Source organism: Coregonus lavaretus (genome assembly GCF_964263955.1).
Source record: "Coregonus lavaretus genome assembly, chromosome: 13".
Taxonomy (NCBI): domain Eukaryota; kingdom Metazoa; phylum Chordata; class Actinopteri; order Salmoniformes; family Salmonidae; genus Coregonus; species Coregonus lavaretus.
In genome coordinates this window covers 40,095,780-40,115,408 of record NC_140000.1, presented here as the reverse complement: position 1 = coordinate 40,115,408, position 19,629 = coordinate 40,095,780, and the positions used below count along the sequence as shown (strand labels likewise).

The following is a 19,629-nucleotide window of genomic DNA, read 5'->3' as shown; positions in this document are numbered from 1 at the left end:
CTGTGATGTATTTATAATTCAAGGCACACTTAACCTGTATGGCTACCACAGCTTTCTGCAGCGATACGCCATCCCATCTGGTTTGGGCTTAGTGGGACTATCATTTGTTTTTCAACAGGACAATGACCCAACACACCTCCAGGCTGTGTAAGGGCTATTTTACCAAGAAGGAGAGTGATGGAGAGCTGCATCAGATGACCTGGCGTCCACAATCCCCCGACCTCAACCAAATTGAGATGGTTTGGGATGAGTCGGAGGGCAGAGTGAAGGAAAAGCAGCCAACAAGTGCTCAGCATATGTGGGAACTCCTTTAAGACTGTTGGAAAATCATTCCAGGTGAAGCTGGTTGAGAGAATGTCAAGGGTGTGCAAAGCTGTCATCAAGGCAAAGGGTGCCTATTTGAAGAATCTCCAATCTCAACTATATTTTGATTTGTTTAACACTTTTTTGGTTATTTCATAGTTTTGATGTCTTCACTATTATTATACATTGTAGAAAATAGTAAAAATAAAGAAAAACCCTTGAATGACCAGGTGTGTCAAACCTTTGACCGGTAGTGTATGTACAGTATGAACGCATACACACACAAATACACACACATACACACACACATACACACACACACATACACACCCACATACACACACAGGTTTTGTGCATGCATTAACAACCAGAAATTTAAATTCTGCCGATTTAATGAACTACCTTTTCAATGAGAACGCTTCGAGCTTTGAATCTTCATATTTTCTGTTAGTTAGCACCTTTCACACACACACACACACACACACACACACACACACACACACACACACAGACACACTCCTCTCAACCTCGTCCACACACACATCCCCATTTCACCTCCCCGTGCTGGAAAGTCCCTATAATGTAGTGAGCAGTGACGCACATTCCCACGGAAGGCTTTTAATGTTTTTCAAGGCCAGCACTTCAAAATGCATGGAGGCACTTAGTGCGGAGGTGAGACTAAATAAAGCGTGTGTGATGCTATGCAGGATACCCAGAGAAGCTTAAACAGCCTCATTGAACTCTTTATGGATTCTGCTAATGTAGTTATGTAGGCTGTAACTAGGGCCCAGTTTTTCCATGTCAGGTCACGTTTTCAGGTAAGGAAAAACGTTGGGTTCATGGCATGGCTCATAGACAACCAGGCATTGCACTAGTCATTGTGGCTAGTCAACCATGAACATAGTCATAATGCACAGTGTGTTTTCGGTCAAATGCTATATATATTTTTTTACTTTTAACTACCCATTGAATTACATCTCTGGGGTCATTTTATCATAACAGCCAGTTCTTTACAGACATATAGCTCCTTATATCAAATGTATTGATTCTGTATCGGTCCCCAGACCCTTACCTTACTCCCTATAAGTTCTACATACACGTGTGTTTAGTTTTACATCAGCAGTCTAGACCCCACTACCCCTTACCCCCTCTGTCTCTTCCTCTGTGCTATCTCACCATCGACTGAATCTGATACTGTAGCGCTCTACTCTCCTAGCTAGACTGTTGACCACATTTCTGGTCTCCACTCACTCCAGACACACTCCAGACTCTCAGCTTTGAATTAAAGGTGATATTCTGGCAGTTTCTGAGTGCAGACAAACACCACTGAAAGCCTCTGGTTCCTGAGCTGCTTCTGTTTTTTCTGGGGTTCTCTACAGCTGTGTCAACACAGAGTCTATCTGAATAAAACAGTGTCCGTCCAATGTAAGGAACAAGAGTTCACCTCTCTCTCTCTCTCTCTCTCTCTCTCTCTCTCGCTCTCTCTCTCTCTCTCTCTCTCTCTCTCTCTCTCTCTCTCTCTCTCTCTCTCTCTCTCTCTCTCTCTCTCTCTCTCTCTCTCTCTCTCTCTCTCTCTCTCTCTCCCCTCTCTCTCTTACTCTCTCTGAAGGTTAAAAGTAATCAAAACACAATTTAGAGAAGGTCGTAGTGAGGAGGTGAGGCCCTTACATCTGCTACCCAGTCCACACTGCCCTTTCCTTCCTTCCTCCTTCCCTCGGATCAGAATACTGGTTTGTTCAAGGGGATGTCTGGTTGTGCAGTTCCGTCTCTGTTTCTTGTGTAAGAGCTGTTTCGACGTTGTGAAGCTCGGTCTGCTAGACAAAACACTTTCTGAAATTCCAGAGAAGAGATGTGCTACTCTGGAATATTGAAGTTTTCTTTTTTGAGATTTCCCTCCTGAAGGGGACAGTGTGTGTGTGAGTGCATGTGTGTGTCGGTGGTAAATAGCCTCTCACTCAACGTCAACAAAACAAAGGAGCTGATCGTGGACTTCAGGAAACATCAGAGGGAGCACGCCCCTATCCACATCGACGGGACCACAGTGGAGAAGGTGGAAAGCTTGAAGTTCCTCAGCGTATACATCACTGACGATCTGAAATGGTCCACCAACACAGACAGTGTGGTGAAGAAGGCGCAACAGCGCCTCTTCAAACTCAGGAGGCTGAAGAAATTTGTCTTGGCACCTAAAACCTTCACAAACTTTTACAGATGCACAATTGAGAGCATCCTGTCGGGCTGTATCACCGCCTGGTGCTGCAACTGCACCACACGCGACCGCAGGGCTCTCCAGAGGGTGCTGCGGTCTGCCCAACGCATCACCGGGGAAAACTACCTGCCCTCCATGACACCTACAGCACCCGATGTCATAGGAAGGCCAAAAAGATGATCAAGGACAACAACCACCCGAGCCACGGCCTGTTCACACCGCTATCATCCAGAAGGCGAGGTCAGTACAGGTGCATCAAAGCTGGGACCGAGAAACTGAAAAACAGCTTCTATCTCAAGGCCATCAGACTGTTAAATAGCCATCACTAGGCGGCTTCCACCCGGTTACGCAACCCTGCACCTTAGAGGCTGCTGCCCTATATATATAGACTTGAAATCACTGGCCACTTTAATAATGGAACGTTAGTCACTTTAATAATGTTTACATATTTTAGCTTTACTCATCTCATATGTATATGCTGTATTCTATTCTATTCTACTGTATTTTAGTCTATGCCACTCCGACATTGCTCGTCCTAATATTTATATATTTCTTAATTCCATTCTTCTACTTTTAGATTTGTGTATTGTGTATATTGTTGTGAAATGTTAGATACTACTGCACTGTTGGAGCTAGAAACACAAGCATTTCGCTACACCCGCAATAACATCTGCTAAATATGTGTATGTTTGATTTGATTTGATTTGGTAACTCGGTCTGAGGGCCTAAGGGCCTGGGACAGAGAGGGACTAGCTAAATGCAGTCCAGAGAAAAAGCTGCTTTGCTTGCACTGTGTACCTCTGACGATAATGGGGTTAGATTACAGAAATTATTTATGCTTGAATGCTCCCCAAAACGTTTTCCTTGGACAAATGCAGCCAAACCAATGTATTAGACTGTAGTGAAAAACAAACAAACCATCGCTTCAAGTTCAGCATCCCAGGCGTAATATGGAAAAAGTGGCTTATCCTTAAACTAAGGCACTCTCACCAGAAAATGGATTAATTTTATTAAATATACTGAACAAAAATATATATACAACATGTAAAGTGTTGGTCCCACGTCTCATGAGCTGAAATAAAAGATTTTCCACATGCACAATAAGCTTATTTCTCTCAAATTCTGTGCACAAATTTGTTTACATCCCTGTTAGTGAGCATTTCTCCTTTGCCTAGGTAATCCATCCACCTGACAGGTGTGGCATATCAATAAGCTGATTAAACAGCATGATCATTACACAGGTGAAGCTTGTGCTGGGGACAATAAAGGTCACTGTAAAATGTGCAGTTTTGTCACACAACACAATGCCACAGATGTCTCATGTTTTGAGGGAGCATGCAATTGGCATGCTGACTGGAGGAATGTCCACCAGAGCTGTTGCCAGATATTTGAATGTTAATTTCTCTACCATAAGCCACCTCCAACGTCATTTTAGAGAATTTGGCAGTACGTCCAACCGGCCTCACAACCACAGACCATGTTTAACCACACCAGCCCAGGACCTCCACATCCGGCTTCTTCACCTGCGGTATCGTCTGAGACCAGCCGCCCGGACAGCTGATGAAACTGAGGAGTATTTCTGTCTGTAAGAAAGCCCTTTTGTGGGGGAAAATTAATTCTGATTGGCTGGGCCAGCTCCCCAGTGTGTGGGCCTGGCCCCCAAGTAGGTGGGCCTATGTCCTCGCAGGCCCACCCATGGCTGCGCCCCTGCCCAGTCATGTGAAATCCATAGATTCTGGCCCAATGAATTTATTTCAATTGACTGATTTCCTTATATGAACTGTAACTCAGTAAAATCATTGAAATTGTTGCATGTTGCGTTTATATTTTTGTTCAGTGTAGTTTCATTCACTAGTACTTTATGCATAGCAAAGTAGTATTGACAAGCTATTAGACCCAGATAGAATTCAGAATAAATTCAATGAGGTAATGTTTAGAGCCCATTATACACAAACCAGGGCTGATATGAGAAGTGGCACCGGAGAAGATGGCTGCCGTTTTACAGCCCTCTAACCAATTGTACTATTATGTGTGTTTTTTTGCGTTATTTGTAATTTATTCTGTACATAATGTTTCTGCCACCGTCTCTTATGACCAAAAAGAGCTTCTGGATATCAGGACAGCGATTATTCACCTCGTATTGGACAAAGATTTTTTCTTCAACGAGCCGGACGCGAAGGATATCCTACAGACACCCGACAAGGCCCAAATCCCCGTCATTGCATGAGAAAGAGACAGAGATATCATGGACGTAGGTCGGGGTCCCTTGTAAGGATCCGACGGCGAGCGAGTAAACTGCCTCTTCCATCAATCCTATTAGCCAATGTTCAATCATTTGAGAATAAATTGGACGACCTAAGATTACGGTTATCCTACCAACGGGACATTAAAAACTGTAATATCTTATGTTTCACCGAGTCGTGGCTGAACGACGACATGGACAACATACAGCTGACGGAATATACGCTACATCGGCAGGATAGAACGGCTGAGTCCGGTAAGACAAGGGTTGGCGGTCTGTGTATATTTGTAAACAACAGCTGGTGCACTAAATCTAATACTAAGGAAGTCTCAAGGTTTTGCTCGCCTGAGGTAGAGTATCTCATGATAAACTGTAGACCACACTATTTACCAAGCTCAGTTGGTAGAGCATGGCGTTTGCAACGCCAGGGTTGTGGGTTTGATTCCCACGGGGGGCCAGTATGAAAATAAAAAAGAATAATGTATGCACTAACTGTAAGTCGCTCTGGATAAGAGCGTCTGCTAAATGACGTAAAATGTAAAAAAATAAAAATAAAATACCAGGCAGTGTCAGAGGAAGGCCCTCAAAATTGTCAAAGACTCCAGCCACCCTAGTCATAAACTGTTCTCTCTGCTACCACACGGCAAGTGGTACCGAAGCGCCAAGTCTAGGTCCAAAAGGCTTCTCAACAGCTTCTACCCCCAAGCCATAAGACTCCTAAATAGCTAATCATTGCTACCCGGACTATTTGCACTGCCCCCCCACCCCCCTCTTTTACGCTGCTGCTACTCTGTCGATTATTTATGCATAGTCACTTTAACTCTACCCACATGTACATATTACCTCAATTACCTCGACTAGCCGGTGCCCCCGGACATTGACTCTGCACCGGTACCCCCCTGTATATAGCCTCCCTACTGTTATTTTGTTTTACTGCTGCTTGTTTTACTGTAGTTTTGTTTTTTAAAAAAGTTTAAAAAATGCATTGTTGGTTATGGGCTTGTAAGTAAGCATTTCACTGTAATGTCTACACCTGTTGTATTCGGCGCATGTGGCAAATACAATTTGATTTGATTTGATTTGAAGTGGGCCAGACCCTTATAGGACGAGAATTGACCCCTCCCCCTTGGCTGTGACACAGACTGTCTTTGTGAGTAACTGGAAGAGACATGGCTCACCTCGATAGCATCAGACATCTGGACCTCTGTAACCCTTTGAATCTTGCTCCAAGCCTCTGAGTCTGTGAACTAATCACACTGTGTCTATCTCACCATCAGGTCATATAAATGTCATAAGGACGACGATGACTGTACTCATGTTATAACCAATGGAAATACTAATCCACGGTCCTGGCTTTAGAAAGAGTTGGGTGACAAGACTGTCCCGGTATGCACACGGTGTGTGTGTGTGTTTCAGATGAATGAATGTACATCAGCTGTTCCGGATGACTATGTGATCACGCTCTCCGTAGCCGATGTGAGTAAGACTTTTAAGCAGGTCAACATTCACAAGGCCGCAGGGCCAGATGGATTACCAGGACATGTACTCCGAGCATGTGCTGACCAACTAGCAAGTGTCTTCACTGACATTTTCAACATGTCCCTGACTGAGTCTGTAATACCAACATGTTTCAAGCAGACCACCATAGTCCCTGTGCCCAAGGACACTAAGATAACCTGCCTAAATGACTACCGACCCGTAGTACTCACGTCTGTAGCCATGAAGTGCTTTGAAAGGCTCACATCAACACCATTATCCCAGAAACCCTAGACCCACTCCAATTTGCATACCGCCCCAACAGATCCACAGATGATACAATCTCTATTGCACTCCACACTGCCCTTTCCCACCTGGACAAGAGGAACACCTACGTGAGAATGCTGTTCATTGACACGGTGTGTGTGTGTGTGTGTGTGTGTGTGTGTTTCAGATGAATGAATGTGCTGGTAGGCACACAAACAAACATATGCATATGCACACAAGCCCAGGAAAGAGTGAAATATTAATGTTCCCGTCAGCAAGGCTTTTCTCTGGTTCCGTTCTCTCTCTCTTTAGTCAATGAACAATGGCGCTTGTATCCTCTACTTTTAAACATATCTATCCAGATCATGGATAAAATGAGTTTCATTAAGAATAAGCTACTATTAGACTATACAGTACTTTGTATCCATATCATCACAAAATGATTTTTCATTCAATCTAAACTCTCAAGCATATGTTATGTTATTTGAACTGAGAATAATGAATAATGCAGTCATTGGAAGATTTGACCTGGCACAGATTATTTTGGCCACATTTTACTGTGGTAACAGAGTAACACTTTTCCGACCGAATGATTCTGGGGACATTCCTCCAGGTCTTCCATCTGTCACGTTCCGTTCCCAACCGGAAAACCATCATCTGCCCACCTGAAAAGTTATTCTCCTTTCATAAGTGCCTGTAGCAGTGGACCTCTGGTCTCCCGTCCAGGTTGTTGTTAGTGCACAGTACAGAATAAAAAGTAAATGCATTTCGCTACACCCGCAATAACAACTGCTAAATATGTGTATGTGACCAATACAATTAGATTTGTTTCGATGTTCAGAGAGCTGGACCTGACCGACAACTTTATGTGTGTGTCTGTGTGTTTTGTAGCGTCTGAGACGGAGCCTGCCTCCAGGCCTACTGAGAAGGATCTCTACATGGACCACCACCACCTCAGCTACAGGTCTGCCCACCATAGAACCAGGACCTGTACGCAGAGACCGCTCTGCCAGCATCAAACCCCTCCACGACAGTCCACCATGCAGGTAGCATGCACTATCCCCTACTACCTTTTTCTCTCCATCTCTCTCTCTCAATTCAATTTCAATTTCAATTCAATTTGAATTCAATTCAATTCAATTTCAATTCAATTCAATTTCAATTCAATTTCAATTCAATTCAATTTCAATTTAATTTAAGGGCTTTATTGGCATGGGAAACGTGTGTTAACATTGCCAAAGCAAGTGAAGTAGATAGTAAACAAAAGTGAAATAAACAATAAATATTAACAGTAAACATTACACTCAGAAGTTTCAAAAGAATAAAGACATTTCAAATGTCATATTATGTATATATACAGTGTTGTAACAATGTGCAAATAGTTAAAGTACAAATGGGAAAATAAATAAACATAAATATTGGTTGTATTTACAATGATGTTTGTTCTTCACTGGTTGCCCTTTTCTTGTGGCAACAGGTCACAAATCTTGCAGCTGTGATGGCACACTGGTTTTTTACCCAGTAGATAAGGGAGTTTATCAAAATTGGGTTTGTTTTCGAATTCTTTGTGGATCGCTGTAATCTGAGGCAAATATGTGTCTCTAATATGGTCATACATTTGGCAGGAGGTTAGGAAGTGCAGCTCAGTTTCCATCTCATTTTGTGGGAAGTGTGCACATAGCCTGTCTTCTCTTGAGAGCCAGGTCTGCCTACGGCGGCCTTTCTCAATAGCAAGGCTATGCTCACTGAGTCTGTACATAGTCAAAGCTTTCCTTAAGTTTGGGTCTGTCACAGTGGTCAGGTATTCTGCCACTGTGTACTCTCTGTTTAGGGCCAAATAGCATTCTAGTTAGCTCTGTTTTTTTGTTTGTTCTTTCCAATGTGTCAAGTAATTCTCTTTTTGTTTTCTCATGATTTGGTTGGGTCTAATTGTGTTGTTGTTGTTGTTGTTGTCCTGGGGCTGTGTGGGGTCTGTTTGTGTTTGTGAACAGAGCCCCAGGACAAGCTTACTTAGGGGACTCTTCTCCAAGTTCATCTCTCTGTAGGTGATGGCTTTGTTATGGAAGGTTTGGGAATCGCTTCCTTTTAAGTGGTTATAGAATTTAACGGCTCTTTTCTGGATTTTGATAATTAGCGGGTATTGGCCTAATTCTGCTCTGCATGCATTATTTGGTGTTTTACGTTGTACATTGTTCTCTCTCTCTCTCTCTCTTTCTCCTTCTCCCTCTCTCACTCCTAGACAACCACTATGCAGGTAGCAGCCCCTCTCCTCTTCGATAGACTCCCTCTCTCTCTGTTCGTCATTTTTTATTTTTTATTTTTTACATTTTTAGTCATTTAGCAGACGCTCTTATCCAGAGCGACTTACAGTTAGTGAGTGCATACATTTTCATACTGGCCCCCTGTGGGAAACGAACCCACAACCCTGGTGTTGCAAGCGCCATGCTCTACCAACTGCCATGCTCTACGTCCAGACATCAGACTTGCTTCCTGCTGCTCGAGATGCTTTTCGAAGGGGTCATCCTGAGGCCAGCAGTCCTCATAAGGCCCTCCCCAGCTGCAAACCTTCCTCCTTTATTGCCCGTCACAGTAGTGAAATATTAGACCTATAATGCACGCGCAACACTGACATATTTTCTTAGTCGTGAATGATGGATGGGTCATGTGGGAGTTTGAACTGGAGAATGTAGGATGTTATATGTGTATGTCTGTCTTTGAAGGAGACTGGTCTGTTTGTGGCTCCAGTCCTGTGGAGTGCTCCTCCAAGGCAGCTGGCCTACATCTGTACAGAAAGACAGAGTTTTAGCGTCCAGCAGTCTGTTGCCCAATCCTAAACTGACCCTAGTCCTCTACTTCCTACCCTTTACTCTCTAACCCCTACCTCCTAGCACTTTGTAGATCCTAAAGATTTGGATATGAGATGATAGGATTCTTTGTAAGGAACATGCAGAATGAACCACCTAACCTGAGATGATAGGATTCTTTGTAAGGAACATGCAGAATAAACCACCTAACTTGAGATGAAAGGATTCTTTGTAAGGAACATGCAGAATGAACCACTTAACCTGAGATGATAGGATTCTTTGTAAGGAACATGCAGCATAAACCACCTAACCTGAGATGATAGGATTATTTGTAAGGAACATGCAGAATAAACCACCTAACCTGAGATGATAGGATTATTTGAGACATAAAGACGATAATGCAAACCACTTTTGGGATTCATTCCATTTCCACTCTGTGTCAGGCTCAGAACTAGCTGTTCTCTCCGGGGACCAATCTGTGTTGTTCTGGCCAAAACAACATCCCTTTTGGTGCTATTATTTATCATCTAAATTGTTCCTCTGTTTGAGATATTGGTTGAAGGTCAGAGTTGAACAGTTAATCCTGAAGTCAGATGGGTATCTGCAGACTTCAGTCTGGCTCTTTCGCGGCTTCCTGGAGACTAAACGTTCTAGAATAAATGTCCCAGGGAGATTTTTATCCTGTCTGTCAGAGTGGGCTTAAAATACTGCTGGGGTCACCACTCAGTACACTCATAGAAAAAAGGGTTCCAAAAGGGTTATTTGGTTGTCTCCATAGGATAATTAGTTTTGGTTCCATCTGTGGAAATGGTTCTACATGGAACCCAAAAGGGTTCTTCAAAGGGTTCTCCTATGGGGACAGCCGAAGAACCCTTTTAGGTTCTAGATAGCACTTTTTGTTTCTAAGAGTGTAGGGCTCATTTCATGGAGATGATGGTATTATGGTAGTGTCTGATCTAACTGTAATTGGAGAAAGTATACTGTCGCTCTAGGAACAAACTGGATGTGTACGAGATTTTCAGCCACGCTTCAGGGACAATGGAAGTTGAATAGATGCTCTGTTTAATTGCAAAAAGCAACACAGTTCAGTATAACATGGTTCAACAGACTGCTTCCTTTTACAGTGCAGACTGTGGTTGTGATATCCTGTGTGTTAGAGTATTGTGACTTACTGAGGTTTTGATATCCTGTGTGTTTTCCAGCATGGTGAACAGTGAGTCGTGGAACAGCGCTGTAATGCTCACCATCTCTAAGAGTCGCTCCATGTCTGCCTCCTACGCTGCTTCAGCCACCTCCAACCACCTCTACAACAGACGAATGACCAGACCAGGTGTGTGTGTGCGTGTGTGTGTGTGTGTGTGTGTGTGTGTGTGTGTGTGTGTGTGTGAGCAGATGCTGAGTGAAATTCAAATTTTACGGGGCCATGTAAGAGATGCAAGAGACGGGTTACCCATTCTCTGTCCATTCAGTGTGTGTTTGTGCCTATGTTGGTGCATGTGTGCATGTGTGTGTGCATGTGTGTAATTGTGTGTGGGCAGTTCTATTTAGTCTTTGTTTAAATCATGATCTGATTTGTTACATTTTGCTGAATCAGTCTTCCCTCCTAATAACCCTGTTCTCTCTTCAGGTTACCCCCCCTCCAACATATCACCTCTGGCCTCTCCCTGCCACTCCCCTCCGGTCCAGGGGACCCCTGTCTCCAGCCCCACCACCAAGTCCTGCTCTGTGGACCTACCGGACCCTGTGGACAGCCAGGGAGAGAGGCCTATGGCCCCCCGGGCCCCACACAGAGCTTTAACACACAGCATCAGTGCACCTAGCTCCACCACACCGCACTGGGGGCCACCATCGCTCTGCAGCAGGTAACACACACACATGTGGACATACACACATTCTTATATATATACACAAAACAGATACTGTCCTTTTTGCTGTCACAAAGAGGTACCTCATACAGAACATACACACAGATAAAAGATTGAACATTGCATTCTTGCCCGTTACTTCACTGATAATTGGCAGCGTTGTCTAGAAGACACTGAAGCAGAGACTGAGGAAGTTGTGCATGTAGCTAGCTATAAGCTCAGCCTCGCTGAATCGGAGATGAGACATTGTTTAATGGCATTATGCTGGTTCACTGTCCTGTGTGTGTTTCTGTTCTGTCTGTTCGCGAGTGCATGTGTGTGTCTTACAATGGGAGAGAGATGAGTAACCAGTCACGTCATGAGCCTGTACTGAGAGAGGACAGAGAGCGAGAGCGAGACAGATAGAGGGGGAGGGAGACAAGGAGAGATGAAGAGACTTCCTCTGAGGCACATGGACTCACGCCAGAGAAAGAGAGAGAGGAGTTAGACAGTCAAAGAGAGAGAGAAATAGATAGAAAGAGACTTCCTCTGAGGCATTTGGACTCACGCCAGAGAGTCACAGAGAAGGTTCCGCTGCAATGTTCTAAGACAAGAGGACATGGATAAGGAGTACAGGTTGTCTTTATAGCGGCAACAAGATGTTACAACAAGAAATACATAAAGACAATGATGAAGGGCACAATGTGGGAGGGTTATAAGTGTTGAGATGGCGGACATAAAAGAAACGATAAAGTAAGTGATGGAGGCCAGGGCTGTGTTGTTGACATGGGAAGGGAGTACTGGGGTGTATTCACTAGGAACTAAACGGAAACAAACGGGGAGGGACCTACCTGAACTTGTCCAATAGAAACTCTCGTTTTCGTTGCACTAGTGGATATGATTGGCTGAGAGAAATTGATGATAAAAGATTGTGGGAGCTGTTTTGTTAGACCTCAGTGCGGCTTTTGACATTATCGACATCTAACAGAAGACAGAGGGTGTTCTTTAATGAAAGCCTATCCAACATAATCCAGGTTGAATCAGTAATTCCCCAGCGCAGCTGTCTAGGCCCTTTTCTGTTTTTCAATCTTTACTAATGTCATGCCACTGGCTTTGAGTAAAGCCAGTGTGTTATGTATTCAGATGACTCAACACTATACACGTCAGCTACTACAGGGAGTGAAATTACTGCAACACTTAACAAAGAGCTGCAGTCAGTTTCAGAATGGGTGTCAAGAAATAAGTTAGTCCTAAATATTTCAAAAACTAAAAGCATTGTATTTGGGTTAAATCATTCACTAAACCCTAAACCTCAACTAAATATTGTAATGAATAATGTGGAAATTGAGCAAATAGAGGTGAGTAAACTGCTTGGAGTAACCCTGGATTGTAAACTGTTATGGTCAAAACATGTTGATGCAACAGTAGCTAAGATGGGGAGAAGTCTGTCCATAATAAAGCGCTGCTCTGCCTTCTTAAGAACACTATCAACAAGGCAGGTCCTACAGGCCCTAGTTTTGTCGCACCTGGACTACTGTCCAGTCATGTGGTCAGGTGCCATAAAGAAGGACTTAGGAAAACTACAATTGGCTCAGAACAGGGCAGCACGGCTGGCCCTTAAATGTACATGGAGTGCTAACATTAATAATATTCATGTCAATCTCTCATGGCTCAAAGTAGAGGAGAGATTGACTTCATCACTACTTGTTTTTGTAAGAAGTATTGACATGCTGAATGCACCGAGCTGTCTGTTTAAACTACTAGCACACAGCTCAGACACTCATGCATACCCCACAAGACATGCCACCAGAGGTCTCTTCACAATCCCCAAGTCCAGAACAGACGATGGGAGGCGCACAGTACTACATAGAGCCATGGCTACATGGAACTCTATTCCACATCAAGTAACTAATGCAAGCAGTAGAATCAGATTTAAAAAACAGATAAAAATACACCTTATGGAACAGCGAGGACTGTGAAGAGACACATACACAGGCACAGACACACGCATACACATACACATACACACGATAACACACACACTCTACACACACGTACACATGGATTTTGTATTGTAGATATGTAGAAGTAGAGTAGTGGCCTGAGGGCACACACTTAATGTGTTATGAAAACTGTTATGAAATGTAATGTCATGTAATATTTTTTATTCTATATAACTACCTTAATGTTGCTGGACCCCAGGAAGAGTAGCTGCTGCCTTGGCAGCAGCTAATGGGGATCCATAATAAATAAAAATACAAAAATACACCCCTGGATCTGGTTGTGTTGAAAGGAATAATGTTGTTGATCCTGGTTCAGCTAGAACAGCTGGTCTGATGATCTGAGAAGTGATCACTAATCTGGACTCTTTAGCCTTTTAACTGGCCTTGCTTCCTCTAATGCTACTGAGGCGGTTAACTCCTCTCTTATCCTCTTGTTCTCTTTTCTCCTCTCCCATGAGATATGAATGGAGAGCCTTTTTTAAATTGTAGTTGTTTACATGTTTGAATATCCTTTGTTTATCTCTCAGCTGTGGTAGACCGTACAGCAGGCTGAGCCATGGGGAGGGATCTATTGACAAAGGGGACAGAATACCCCACCCTGGTAAGCAGTAAAAGGACACTATTATCTACTTAAGCAATAAGGCCCGAGAGAGTGTGGTATATGGCCAATATACCACGGCTAAGGGCTGTTCATAAGCACGATGCAACGCGGAGTGCCTGGATACAGCTCTTAGCCGTGGTATTTTGGCCATATACCACAAACCCCCTGAGGTGCCTAATTGCTATTATAAACTTGTTACCAACGTAATTAGAGCAGTAAAAATAACTGTTTTGTCATACCTGTGGTATACCATCTGATATACCACGACTGCCAGCCAATCAGCATTCAGAGCTTGAACCACCCAGTTTATAATTCTCCATATATGTCTTGCCTCTTAGTGTTACATTTCTATCTGCCACATCGTGAACGTGTCAACCACCTGACTTAACCCCTGACCCTTGATCTGTCCTGTCCAATAAGATGACCCGGCAGTGGCGTCGTCAGACTATGAGAGCACCTACGAGACCAACCACAGTGACAGCAGTGACTTTGCACAGAACGAGGAGGACAGGGAGGGGGTCAAGAATCCCTCGGACACCCAGGATGGGTGCAGGTCGTACCAGCCTGAGGGCATCGTCCTGCACCCCCTACTGCCACCTCCAGAGGTAGGTTCCACTATAGAAATGCATTGAGTGGAATGAAAATGGGTCTACAAATAGGCTAAACATTTCATGGCTGCAATATCAATCAATCAACACATTATGAAATTATGCATTTGATTCGAAGAGGAAATACCAAATAACACGCTATTTCCCTATACAGTGCACTACCCTACTTGTAACAAACTATTTCCCATAGCCACTTGAAATGACACCTGACCCTTGATCCTGACCCCTGACATCTAGGACACACAGCCCATCCTGGCCCCAGAGCCTCTGGTGATGTCAGAGCTGGATCCTCTGATGACTCAACTCAACAGCTGGAACTTCCCCATCTTCAACCTGGTGGAGAAAACACACGGCCGCTCAGGATGCATCCTCAGCCAGGTGAGAACAGGCCTCAGCCAGGTGACAACATGCTACAGCCAGGTGAGACTTAGCTAGGTGAGACTTAGCTAGGTGAGAACCAGTGAGTACAGATGAGAACAGCGCATCTTCAACCTGGCGGAGAAGACACACTGACAGTCTGGCTGCATCCTCAGCCAGGTAAGGATAGAAACAGCCTTAGTCAGGTGAGGACAGGTGAGACTTAGCTAGGTGAGGATAGTCTTCAACCGGGTGGAGAAAACCCACGGCCGATTAGGCTGCATCCTCAGCCAGGTAAGGTTAGCCACTGTAGAGCCAAGTGAGAAAATCCCAGACCCATCCAGGTAAGGATAGGTATACAGGTATGAATACTGCGGAAAAAACAGTCCAAGTGAGAATGGCTCAGACTTCAAATCAAACTTTAATTAAAATTCATTTAAAATTGCAACACAATTAAGAAAATACATTACGACAATACAATGAAATAAAAAGCTAACAGGAAGCTGTAAAAAGGATGAATAAAAATAACATAGAACACAGATGATGTTAAAACAGTCACTGATTAAAGGCCAAGCTAAAAAGGTGGGGTTTTAAACATGATGTAAAAGCCTCAATGGTGTCTGCCCCTCTTACCTGACAGCGCAAGCTGTTCCATAACTGAGGGGCTTGATAGATAGAGAATGATCTGCTTCCGGATTTGTCCATCGAGTGAAGACTGTGAATAAAGCACTGTGAATAAAGCACTGTGAGATATGGGTGGGATTACACTGCCATCTACTGGTTGAAACAGGAGTTACAAGTTATTGGAATTGCAGTGTACTGCAAACCAAGACAGCAGTAGGGTCATTCCACGAAATTAGTCCCATTTGGGTGGTGTAACTTGGTGAAAAACAACTTTTTATTTCACCTAATTTTAACATTCTGTCATGAAGAGCACATGTTCAACTTAATAAAAAACATGTTCTCCGATCTCTAGAGGTTAATAAAAAATGATATAGTAAGTGCCTATTAAGTGCCAAATAAAGTAAGAGTTGACCGTAACAGGGTTGACGATTTCATCTTAAATCAGCCAGAAATGTCCTTGTGACAGGTGGAATGGAAGATTGTTGTGTGCAACAGGGAGGGCCAATTGAACGCAAGCTTCACCAACAAAAATCAAATTGTTAAAGTAACTGTCAGTGTTTCCAGATTTCTATGAAATATGACCTATAATGAATTACAATATGAGTGAAATAGTGTTAATTAAGTATGTAAAAAAAACATATTTTCTGTGTTCGAATGGTGGTCTACTCATAACAGAATATGAGTAGACCACTGATTGGCCAGCTCATCCCCTATGAGGAAATAGCAAGCATTTTTGAAACAGTCTGTTTGAGATACAGATTTGAGGTGGGGGTTTTATGTGTTTTTCTTCTCCAATTTATGCTTTGGCCACAAATACGAGTATAGGATGAGTCAACAACATTATTTGGGTATGAGTTAACAGAATATAACATTTTAAAAGTGAGATTTTCACTGTAAAGTTACTTTAAAACATTTCTAGACTGTTTTTCTATCTATGGGTAACAGGGTTGACGTGTTATGCTCGACCCACTAAGTTTCCCAACACAAAGCACCAGAAAATGGCCAGAAAGAGTAGACCCAGCTCACCTGCTTTTACAATATGATTTGATTATTAGATGTAAAAAAATTATTTTGAAACAAATATTTAAAAGGAATAATTTCACCATATTAAAACAAGAATTCAGTTCACTTAACAGGGCTGACCTTAAAATGAGGGACGGGTTGTTGGTTTTTGACCTTAAAATGAATCACTAATCACATGAAATAAATAAAAAGCTTTGACTTTATCAAAGCAACAAAATAACTAGGGCTTTACTATGACGGTGAAAACTTGGAGAGATTTTGGGATTAAATGGGTTAAAATCTTGCTAGAAGTTACATATGGTGCACAGAGGCATAGCCACGGCAAGTAGTGGTGCTGAGGTGCTGCAGCACTGACAAATCAGAATACATTTTTGTATTAATAAACATTTGTATTTTGGGGGGGGGGTAATTATTTTTTCACTAAAGTAGTGCACTGGGCCTTTACATGGGCCTTTACGTGAACAAAATATGCACACGTGGCTACATGCAGCTCTCGCTTTTATCTCAAAACAAATGCATCTACTCACAACTGCTCATTCTGTAAACACAGTCCAGTTCAAAGTAAATAGCACAGATCCATATGTGGCAATGGTCTATTTGCATATAGGCCTACTGCAGCTCTGATTGTTAATGCCACACCAGTCTGTGTAGAGTACGGGCTGAGTAGTGCATGTCAATGCAATAGAATCCTACTCTGATGCGTTCTGCCTACAACAAAATATCTTGCATAGTTCGTTTTGTTTTGGTATGTTGCCTTGAAAATGGTGCCGGAGAGGATAGCTGCCGTTTTACAGCCCTCTAACCAATTGTGTTTTTTCGCGTTATTTGTAATTTATTCTGTACATAATGTTTCTGCCATCGTCTCTTATAACCAAAACGAGTTTATGGATATCAGGACAGTGATTACTCACCTCGTATTGGACAAAGATTTTTTCTTCAACGAGTCGGACGCGAAGGATTTCCAACAGACACCCGACAAGGCCCAAATCCCTGTCATTCGCAGGAGAAGGAGATATCATGGACGTAGGTCGGGGTGCCTTGTAAGGATCCGACGGCGAGCGAGTAAACTGCCTCTTCCATCAAGCCTATTAGCCAATGTTCAATCATTTGAAAATAAATTAGATTACCTAAGATTAAGGTTATCCTACCAACGGGACATTAAAAACTGTAATATCTTATGTTTCACCGAGTCGTGGCTGAATGACGACATGGACAACATACAGCTGACGGGATGTATGCTACATCGGCAGGATAGAACGGCTGACTCCGGTAAGACAAGGGGTGGCGGTCTGTGTATATTTGTAAACAACAGCTGGTGCACAAAATCAAATACTAAGGAAGTCTCGTGGTTTTGCTCGCCTGAGGTAGAGTATCTTATGATAAGCTGTAGACCACACTAATAGCTGTGTATTTACCACCACAAACCAATGCTGGCATTAGATTGCACTCAATGAGCTGTATAAGGCCATAAGTAAACAGGAAAACGCTCATCCAGAGGCAGCGCTCCTAGTGGCCGGGGACTTTAATGCAGGGAAACTTAAATCCATTCTACCTCATTTCTACCAGCATGTTAAATGTGCAACCAGAGGAAAAAAAACTATAGACCACCTTTACTCCACACACAGAGAAGCATACAAAGCTCTCCCTCGCCCTCCATTTGGCAAATCTGACCATAACTCTATCTTCCTGATTCCTGCTTATAAGAAAAAACTAAAGCAGGAAGCACCAGTGACTCGGTTAATAAAAAAGTGGTCAGATGACGCAGATGCTAAGCTACAGTACTGTTTTGCTAGCACAGACTGGAACATGTTCCGGGATTCTTCAGATAGCATTGAGGAGTACACCACATCAGTCACTGGCTTCATCAATAAGTGCATCGATGACGTCGTCCCCACAGTGACCGTACGTACATACCCCAACCAGAAGCCATGGATTACAGGCAACATCCGCACTGAGCTAAAGGGTAGAGCTGCCACTTTCAAGGAGCGGGACTCTAACCCGGACGCTTATAAGAAATCCCGCTATGCCCTCTGACGAACCATCAAACAGGCAAAGAGTCAATACTGGACTAACATTGAATCGTATTACACTGGCTCTGACGCTCCTTGGATGTGGCAGGGCTTGAAAACTATTACAGACTACAAAGGGAATCACAGCCGCGAGCTGCCCAGTGACACAAGCCTACCAGACAAGCTAAACCACTTCTATGCTCGCTTCGAGGCAAGCAACACTGAAGCATGCATGAGAGCACCAGCTGTTCTGGATGACTATGTGATCACGCTCTCCGTAGCCGATGTGAGTAAGACTTTTAAGCAGGTCAACATTCACAAGGCCGCAGGGCCAGATGGATTACCAGGACGTGTACTCCGAGCATGTGCTGACCAACTGGCAAGTGTCTTCACTGACATTTTCAACATGTCCCTGACTGAGTCTGTAATACCAACATGTTTCAAGCAGACCACCATAGTCCCCGTGCCCAAGGACACTAAGATAACCTGCCTAAATTACTACCGACCCGTAGCACTGACATCTGTAGCCATGAAGTGCTTTGAAAGGCTGGTCATGGCTCACATCAACACCATTATCCCAGAAACCCTAGACCCACTCCAATTTGCATACCGCCCCAACAGATCCACAGATGATGCAATCTCTATTGCACTCCACACTGCCGTTTCCCACCTGGACAAGAGGAACACCTACGTGAGAATGCTATTAATTGACTACAGCTCAGCGTTCAACACCATAGTGCCCTCAAAGCTCATCACTAAGCTAAGGATCCTGGGACTAAACACCTCCCTCTGCAACTGGATCCTGGACTTCCTGACGGGCCGCCCCCAGGTGGTAAGAGTAGGTAACAACACATCAGCCACGCTGATCCTCAACATGGTGGTCCCTCAGGGGTGCATGCTCAGTCCCCTCCTGTACTCCCTGTTCACCCATGACTGCATGGCCAGGCACGACTCCAACACCATCATTAAGTTTGCAGACGACACAACAGTGGTAGGCCTGATCACCGACAACGATGAGACAGCCTATAGGGAGGAGGTCAGAGACCTGGCCGTGTGGTGCCAGGATAACAACCTCTCCCTCAACGTGACCAAGACAAAGGAGATGATTGTGGACTACAGGAAAAAAAAGAGGACTGAGCACGCCCCCATTCTCATCGACGGGGCTGTAGTGGAACAGGTTGAGAGCTTCAAGTTCCTTGGTGTCCACATCACCAACAAACTATCATGGTCCAAACACACCAAGACAGTCGTGAAGAGGGCAT

The 19,629-nt window shown here is 43.7% G+C and overlaps 1 protein-coding gene across 1 annotated transcript in view; it reads left to right on the top strand.

Annotated features, from left to right (window-relative positions):
* The window catches only part of LOC311140308 (cGMP-inhibited 3',5'-cyclic phosphodiesterase 3A-like), a gene marked incomplete at its 5' end in the record, with an annotated part of 115,287 nt that overhangs the window by 58,137 nt on the left and 37,521 nt on the right, over window positions 1-19,629 (top strand). The window contains 6 exons of the mRNA XM_084175314.1: window positions 7,386-7,540; window positions 10,501-10,628; window positions 10,926-11,160; window positions 13,673-13,746; window positions 14,167-14,351; window positions 14,592-14,732. Of these exons, the coding sequence (XP_084031440.1) occupies window positions 7,386-7,540; window positions 10,501-10,628; window positions 10,926-11,160; window positions 13,673-13,746; window positions 14,167-14,351; window positions 14,592-14,732 (918 nt within the window). The remainder of the gene's footprint in view (window positions 1-7,385; window positions 7,541-10,500; window positions 10,629-10,925; window positions 11,161-13,672; window positions 13,747-14,166; window positions 14,352-14,591; window positions 14,733-19,629) is intronic.